The following is a 9,402-nucleotide window of genomic DNA, read 5'->3' as shown; positions in this document are numbered from 1 at the left end:
TTGTCTTTGCAATTTGTGCAGGAGCATTAATTTCTTGTTGAAAAATAACATCTGGTCATTCCTCTTTAGATAACTGTTCAGTTGTTGGAATATTCTACAATGCTCTCCTGTACTCCAAAGCATTAAATGGCTTTTCAGTGAAGCAGCTCACAATGACACCTCTTTCTGTGGTAGAGATGCATTCATTATTATACTTCCACCATGCAACTCACTTTACCATGATTCATCACTCGACACAACTCTGCTGAACCAAACTTGACAAATTCTGTCAAAAACTTCATTCTGTCTTTGGTGTTTTTCTGAGACAGCAATGGCTTTCTAAGTAGTGCATTTGCTTACATTCTGTCTAATCTCCTTGACAATTAAAAGCTTAAGAGTTTAATAGCCACTTTGGGCCCAACCCGTTTTTTTATGTGTAGGCTATATATTAAAAAAAAAATTACATTTTGCAACATTAATATGTCCAACAACAATTACCTCTTGCAAAAAAAGTGTTAGTATCAGCAGAGTGAAATCTATGTAGTTGTCAAATATAAATGTTATTTCTAAAATTCCTTTCATGTCTGTGCTGAAAATCACCTAAACTATTATCTCCCAGCATTCATTAGGGTTGTATTCAAAAACATGTTTATTTAGAGTCATTATGGAAACATTTTTAATGGTTGTCTTTGTGGTTGTCTTTCTTATTCACTAAACAGAATACATAAAATGCTTACAAGATGTACATGTTTGTTTTTCCATCCATATTTTATATAATGTAAATCTGAAACGATCCTTTGAAATCAAAGTCCCAGTACAAGCAGTGTAAACCCTGAAGGTTTTAATCAAGGTGTTATGTCCTCAACATTACACTGTACGTACAAATAAAGGCTGAAACAAACAAGGTAAAAGCTAATGCCAAGATCTAGTTGAGTATTTTATTTGTAGAACTCGTGTTCCTGCTCGTCTTTCTTGATAACAGTCTTGTAGGCCTTCTCGAAGTCCTTAGCCAGCACAATATAACGGTTCTCACGGACAGCCAGCATTCCAGCCTGTAGACACAAGAAACGAGATTGATCAAAACAGAAAACATATGCTTGCTGAAGAAATGTAATCAACTAAAATATAAATAAATAATCCATTAAAAATTTTTCATGTCTCTTCTAACTCACCTCCTGGCAAATTGAGTTGATATCTGCACCAGAGATCTTGTCAGGCCTTGCAACATCTGCATTTTTGTTAAGTGCAATTATAAAATATGTATTTGGTCTTGACAGTCACATATTAGACAGTCTTCTAATACAAGAGATTCAATATCATTTAAAAGTTTGGGGTCGGTAGGATTTTTTTAAAAGAAGTCTCTTATGCTCACCAAAGCTGTCTTTATTTTCTCAAAATACAATAAAATAGTAATGTTGTACTTTTTTTTTTATAACAAATAACTTGTAAATAAAATTATTTGTGATGCAAAGCTGAATTTTCGGCATCATTAATCCAATCTTCAGTGTCACGTGAACCTTCAGAAATTGTGTTGCTTAATGTTTTTGTGGAAACAAATTTTTTTAGGATACTTTGATGAATAGAAAATTCAAAAGAACATAATTTAAATAGAAATCTTTTGTAATATTATAAAATGTCTTCACATCCTTGCTAAATAAAATATTAATATTTTCAAGAATTATTTTACTGACTCCAAACCTTTTTCTGAAAAAAAGACTTTTCTGAAATATTTTCTTCTACTCGCATGTACTGAGTTTCCCTCATTTCTTCTTCTAAACGATTAAATGTAATCATATTCATAATGAGAAAAAAATAATTTAGGGTCAAGAGGATACAGTCCTCCAGATCAACCTCCTCAGAGAGGTTCATCTTGCTGGTAATGGTGGTAAACACCAGGCGTTTCTGTCGACGGTCAGGCAGAGGGAACTCAATCTTACGGTCCAGTCTGCCAGGGCGCAAAAGGGCTGGGTCCAGTGTGTCAGCCCTGTTGGTGGCCATGATAACCTGTCAATGAAAGAATAAATCACAATGTCAAAAAAGGCTGATACTGTATTAGAGCAGAACAGAACGAAGAGAGTAACACTATACCAACACAGTCATAAAAAACAAGAAATGACAAAAAAAAATTTTTTGCTAACCTTCACATTCACATTCTGGTCAAACCCATCCATTTGATTAAGGAGCTCAAGCAAGATTCTCTGCACTTCTCTATCAGCTGCAAACATATAAAAACAATTTTTTTTAGTTCACATTAACAAAAATCTCTGTTTATGTGATTAGTAGACTTAAAATTCAGTGCATAACTTGTGTCCCTAAATATCTTCTTCAGGATGCCATGAAATGAGGCATGATTGATGAGTGAATTATGAAAATGTAAGTTTTTTGGCTAATATGTACACTTCTGTTCAAACGTTTGTGGTCAGTCACTGAGGTTGCATTTATTCGATCAAAAATACAATAAAAACAGGAATATTGTGAAATATTATTACATTAAAAATAACTTTTCTATTTGAATACATTTTACATTTTTATTTCTTTAATGGCAAAGCAATTACATTCAAAAAAGCAAGTTGTTATTCAGCAAGGACGCATTAAAGGGATAGTTCACCCAAAAATAAAAAAAACTATCCCTTTAATGCGTGCGTCCTTGCTGAATAAAAGTATTAATTTCTTTAAAAAAAAAAAAATAATAATAATTCTGACATAATATTGTATAATATACAATATATAATATATATATTATTAATATATATATATTATAATATTCTGTATAATGTATTCTGCATAATATTCTGAATAAAAGTTTTTATTATTCATAAAAAAGTTAATACCACATATCTAAAATACCCAAACAAAAGCTTTGAAAGGTAACAAAAGTTAGAAAAACCTGAGAGGGACGCATACCTCCAGTCTGTGCATCAAAACGCTTGGTAGCAATGGCATCAATCTCATCAATAAAGATGATGGCAGGGGCATTCTCTTTGGCCAGTCGAAAGACATCTCGCACCATGCGTGGACCCTCTCCAAGATACTTCTGCACAAACTCAGATCCCACCACACGAATAAAGGCCGCTATAGAACATAAAAACACAATTATAACAGTTGTAATATAACCATGCGCTTCAGATCTATTAATTTATTTACATCTATGTTCAGGAATGAACTTCAAAGCTCAATAAAGGTAAAAACAGCCGCTTTTCTACCATCGGGCCGAACGGATCTATGAACAGTAAGAAATGGTTCCAGTTATATTTCCACTTGAGCTTGGTTTGGCACGGCACAGTTACAAACTGTTCTCGACTTGGAATTCCCGTGCTGGTAGAATGTGTGTAATGGATTGGTCACTGACTTGCCAGTTTCTCTGTAGCTGACCTGACGGTGGAAAAGCAGCTATTGACAGCCTCTAGCCACAAATGAGTCTACCTGTAGTGTGGTGAGCCACAGCTTTTGCCAACATAGTCTTGCCACAGCCAGGTGGGCCATACATGAGCACTCCTCTAGGTGGGTCAATACCAATCTGAGAACAACAACAGAAAGTGAGTGGACAAACAAAACTGCTACACACCCACTTGTTTTCCACAAACACTTGAATCCACATGCTAACCTGTTTATAGAGCTCAAAATGTGTGAGAGGGAGCTCCACGGCTTCCCTCACTTCCTGTTTCTGGATGTCCATTCCTCCGATGTCTGCGTACATCACATCTGGCTTCTGATCTAGGATCAGGTAGAGAGGAAGCGCATTAAAAGTAAAACAAAGGCGCAACTGACTCAGAAGTGGGAAATTAATATCATAATACAGGATAAACAAGGAACTGTTTGATACCTGAAGTGAGCATCATGATGCTGCTGTCAGCCTCTGGAGGCAGAACGTCAACCAGAGCATTGCTGTGCTTGTGCAGCGCAACGGAGGCATTGGGCTTCAGCAGCTCTCTGTCAATTGTGCTCAGAATCCGAACATAATAATTGGACCCTGAAGGAATTAAACAAAAATATTACTGTTCTACAATTACTGACAAAGCCCAATTGTGTAGTATCAAATGACGAACATTTACAATATCATAAAATGTCTAATGTACACTTAAGCATTTGGCAGATTATTTTATCCAAGCAACTTAAGGCCTATAGTTAACTATAAAGATAACTATAACAATAACTACATTAGCGTCGACACCAGCAGATGATATCGTTCTGTTTATTCTTAAGGCCCCGATATACTCTCGATTAAGTTATTTTTCATTCTTCTTAAAAAGTTCAAAATACATATACTTAGCGAACATCCTGATGCTGCGCACATTGTTGAGAGCGCCATTTAGATGAATATGTAAATAAATATGCAGCATGTTTTCCTCTCAATGCCAGTGGTAAGAAAAAAATAACTAAGAAACCATCTGATCATAGCGATGTGGATATGTTTGCACAAGCTCTGCAAATTGGCACTATTGGCAGTTTATTCAAATATTTTATACAATGTATTGCTTTAGTTTAGAGCAAGCGGTATTAAACGTGAAAAAACATTGCCCGTGTCTCTTTTAATTAGAATTAGAAGGCTGAGGCCCAGAGCGACACGTCCCTATGTCGTCGACACAGAACAATGGTTTGAAGGTGTTTACCAGCGGAATGGAATTTTCTTGAAAGTTTACTTTTGCAAGCTGTTTCGGACTCTTAAAACGCATTTCGTTTTGGCCTGATTTTGTTTGAAAGGACGTCACAATTTCACTTGAGGTATATCAGGACCTTTAGCGCACTCGTCTGCCACTTAAAAGGCTTAAGCTCTTTAAAAATTGGATGGATTCTGATTGTCTGTCAATATTTTTATTGTTCATCAGTTGGAAAAAATCATCCTGAAAGTGATTCCAATGATATCGTTTCTCTGTGCCGTCACCTTTACAGTTGTGGTATGCACTCTGATATTCTTTTATATTTGGAACAATTTTTACAACTATATCTTTTTTGTAACAGTTATCGTCCTTGGTGTGAACGGACCTTTGCAGTGCTTTCAATATCAAGGTATACATCTTAAATTACATTATACATGTTAAAGCCATTTTGAAACTTAAGATAGAGCAAATTAAAGCATATGGATGATACTGTAATTAATACTATTACAGAAAGATCAGTCCTTTTACCTGTGGTCGAACCCACAATGGCAGTATTCTGGTCGACTGCTTCTAGGAACTGTCCAATGACCAGAGGGATGCTCTGTATCCTCTTCACCTCCTCTTGGGCATGAAGAAACTCCTTTTTCAGATTCTTCTGTTCATCTTTAATGTATTCCTCCTGCACCTCCAGAAACTCCAGCTCCTGCTGCAACTTCTGCCATGTGGAAATGAGAGCCAGTTAACATTGGTGATTACATGTCAACAAGTGGGGTAGTGTCAAAATTCAGTGGACAATATTGTGAAAGACAAGTAGCATGTCAATAAAACACAAAAAAACAAAACAAAAACTCACAACCATACAAACCTTATATCTGCTGTAAAGGTCCTCCAGATCTTCTGGTTCAGGGGCCAAGAAAGACAAGACGGTCTGGGGCCTTGAATTCAGCAGGGCCGGCACATCCTCCTGTAGGGGAAAAAAGATCACAAATATGTAGATGCAAGGCAATATTTCATGAACACACAATTAAATTAAATCTAAAAGACAGAGATTTTTTATAATAATCAGGGTTGGAAATGGGGGGTATATCTGTGGTTCAAAAATATAAAATATGTCCTCAACTAGCGTTGCGACGGAAGCTTATCAATCAAAACTAACATTAGCTGAAAAATAACTTTATTAAAGAACCGCTATAAAGGCAAAACAATCTCTGTTACCATAAATTATACGTTTATCTCTGTAAAGCTGCTTTGAAACAATCTACATTGTTAAAAGCGCTATATAAATTAGGATGACTTAACTAGCGTCCCCTAGTGAATCTCTGCCATTTCCATTATATGAAAAACTATTATTATTATTAAGCCCCTGACTTTTTAGATTTAATTTTATTAATAATTAAAAATAAACAATTATCACACAAAATTAGAATAACATGCATAACAGATCATAAATTAACTTAACGCTTAACGTTATTCAAACTGTTATGAGCATCAAGAAACAGATAAATTATTTATTTATTCATACATTTCAAATTTGAAAGTAATTGCACTACAGTTCTGTTAAGCATTAACGTTATATAAGGTGTGTTTAAAAAATAGTCCTTATAAGATGTTAATAAAATGACAAATACAATTGCTATGCTACACAGCTAACCTATAGGTAAGGCGATGTATAATGTTCTGTGGCTGTGAACGAATAAAGAAATCTTTTCATAATAGTCACATACAGCTCAAATATGATCCAAAGTAAATATTTGAATTTGTCAGGTTAGCAGTGAGCTTTACTCTTCTGTAAATTAACGTGAGAACACATGCTAACGTTAGCCGCTGTCAGAGAATGGCATGACTGAGCATTTGCGGCGAGCTGAATGAATCGGCATCTTTTCACTGTTTATTTTAAGCTTTAGAGTTGTGTTCTTGCTATATATATGTTTTGTTTGCATAGAAGAGAACTTATTAAAGATAATAAAGATGTATATGCCAGCCCTGACTTCGTAAAATGCTTAAAAACACAGCATAACATCTCACCTGAGGTTTCTCAACCATCACTCCACCGTCCTCCATGTTTGCTTGCAGCAACTGACGTCACGTCGCAGAATATATGTGAAGTTCCGTCAATAATCACCGGGTCCTAAAGGACTCCGCTTCTAACGCAATCCCAAGTAGAGTTGTGAAACCTTGGATTCTCCCCTCTTAACATGGACCAACAACCTTTCATAGTGATACTGTATTTATTGAAGATATTAATATTGCAAAAGATAACATTAGAAGTGTAAGCTATTAAAGAAAAAATATTCGTCAGTGTTTTGGTCATATATGAAAACATTCAGTGGAAAAAAGGAATGTTCACTAACAAACACATTTTTTAGAAATAATAAAGTAGAGAGGTGTCCTTTAAAATTTTATACAGAATTTACCCTGAATTTAGGCTAACATTTAAACTTGGAAGACTTGTGTGAAATTTGTGGTGTTGCTAAAGAATCTGTAATCCATTGTTTCTTTGAATGTGTATTTTCGAGATTTTAACGTCTCTAACTTCATTTTAATCTGTATGATGTCATTTTCTTTTTTGTACAAGATTCCACTGACTCCAAAATAACTTTTTTTTTAATCATAACTTTTTATTTTACTTGGAAAATATCACACTGTGGAGAAATGGGCTAAAGCTAAGCCAAATTGTGAACATTTTATAAAAGAAATGAAACAAAATGGCACTACTTTGGATATTAAAAACAAAAATACTTAAAAAGCATTTCGTCACTTTAACTTCTTGTTTTTTTTTTACCTCTGGCATGAATTGTTTTTCTTTATACGCTCCTCATATATGTATATTTGTTTTCATATTTGTTGTATATGTTTGTACAAATTTTGTATTTTCTGTAATAAAAAGGCCACCTCTTCCTGTATATGTTTTTATAAAGAATTAATACTTTTATTCAGCAATGATGCATTAAGTTAATTAAAAGTGACAGTAAAATATTTATAATGTTTCAAAATATTTCAATTTCAGTTAAATGCTGTTCTTTTTAAACTTTCTATTAATCAGAGAATCCTGAAAAAATATAACACTGTTCCACAAAAACGGTTTCCATCAGAAAAAAAAAATTCCATCAAAACTTGTAGTCATTTTGAACAGAGGTCATTTCCAGAACAGACATGTTGGTGGACACAACAGGACGTTCACAAAGAGATGTGCGTTTGTCCACCCTCACTGGTCAACTTGCAAGAATGCGTGGTGGTTGTAAGCACGGGTGAGGATTGGCTTTCAGGTCAGACTCACATGAAGGGTCTGTGCCGTTTCTCTGTATCACATTCATTAAATAGGTAGGAGGACTGGGCCCTCGACGTCCTGGAAGCCTTTCACCTGAAGCTGACTTCTTTTGTCCAGTCTCTGGCAAGAAGGAAGGTCCAGAAGATCTGCCGAAAATCTGCTTGCCCACTACGCATAGCGTGCCTTATTCTGGAAAGTATTTTTTTTCTCTGTAACATGCAAAAAATCTGGAGTGAAGAACAACATGCAGTAAGCAGGCGAAAACATTCAGTTGCCAAATGAAGCTCTTTTCACTAGGATTCTCTGTAATCTATAATGTCCATTATGATGTAAAAATCTAAAAGAGAATGTTAGTAGGGAGGTTAAGTTACTTTTGACTTCAAGTCATGATGCAAAGGTCCCCTTTGGTATGGAAGTACCTTAGGGCCATAGAAATAAATTTATCCTAAGACACACGTGAGATCACATTTTGTATCTTATATACGCACATTTTTTAAAAATGGGCGCCAACCATACTTGAGAGGCCCATATCTTTGCTTCTGTTATAGCTATAATGACAAATTTGGTATCAACGTGTACATTTTTGGGGTCAAGGAGTCCAATAAAATAGGTTCCAAGACTAAAAAACAATAATGTTGTCCTTACCATGACAATTGGAGGTGAAGTATGCATTTTTTTATTAAAAAACACATGCCAAACACACAGTGTTTCGGCGCCAGAGTTTTTTTCCTAAAATGTTCGATTTTGACATCTTAATTTCAAAAGGCTATATCTTAAAAGTGATAAAAGATAGAGACTTTCTGTAAATTAGAGAAATATTAAGGATGACCCAAAGTGTATGTAGGGATTACATTTTCCCATCTAATTTGCATATTATGACGTCATTATGGTGGCGGCCATCTTGGATTATAGAATTTTCATGAAAAGTCACGTTTAAATGATAAAATGATCAAATGCAGCACTTCTTTCCCCCCAAAATGTCCCTCACCTTCTGTATGCTATATTGCACAATACTGAATGCTCAGGTATATAGTAAGTAGTAAACAAACTGTGTAAATCATTACTAATAAATGGTAGAAACAAACCGAATGCAAGTAGCGGTTGGCCTTTTGCTGTAGAGATTTTCTATTTACTACATATAGTAAATCATCCTCATTGGCCAAGTACTCAAAAGCCGGCATTCCCATCAGCTTGCGATAGACTATGCATAATAGCCCCTCTGCCCCGTGTCACACCGTCTCTGCTCCTGCTGGGAGCAGCGCGGCCAGATCTGCCGCGCGCGCCAAGTGTGCACAGCTCGGACTACTGTCATTGTCATTGCGACTCCCCACCCTGCCTCCACGTTGCCCCCTAACTGTCCTATGAAAACTTCGACCTTGTCTAACATACCCAGTGGCATTAGACAAACAAAGTCTCCACCACAATACTGTCGCCGCGATTGTGGAGAGGCACACACGGTAAAAATCTCCCGCCTCGTTCCCCACAACACTAACACGCCTGCTAACATCGCGATGAACACTCCGACCCCGAGAAACATTGTTCCCACCACTGACATTG

The 9,402-nt window shown here is 35.8% G+C and overlaps 1 protein-coding gene across 1 annotated transcript; it reads right to left on the bottom strand.

Moving 5' to 3' along the window:
* Positions 1-357: 357 nt before the first annotated feature.
* psmc4 (proteasome 26S subunit, ATPase 4) lies at positions 358-6,719 on the bottom strand. The gene is made up of 11 exons (XM_081389301.1): positions 6,603-6,719; positions 5,443-5,541; positions 5,106-5,292; positions 3,803-3,949; positions 3,584-3,693; positions 3,403-3,496; positions 2,884-3,051; positions 2,118-2,194; positions 1,815-1,983; positions 1,152-1,207; positions 358-1,031 (listed from the first exon to the last, which is right to left on the bottom strand). Exons 1-11 carry the CDS (start codon positions 6,636-6,638, stop codon positions 918-920), a joined length of 1,257 nt encoding a protein of 418 aa, XP_081245427.1. The 5' UTR covers positions 6,639-6,719; the 3' UTR covers positions 358-917.
* Positions 6,720-9,402: the final 2,683 nt, after the last annotated feature.

Source organism: Scardinius erythrophthalmus (genome assembly GCF_964197995.2).
Source record: "Scardinius erythrophthalmus genome assembly, chromosome: 16".
Classification (NCBI taxonomy): Eukaryota; Metazoa; Chordata; class Actinopteri; order Cypriniformes; family Leuciscidae; genus Scardinius; species Scardinius erythrophthalmus.
Note: the sequence above shows the minus strand (reverse complement) of the source record. Positions and strands in the feature narration are given on the sequence as shown.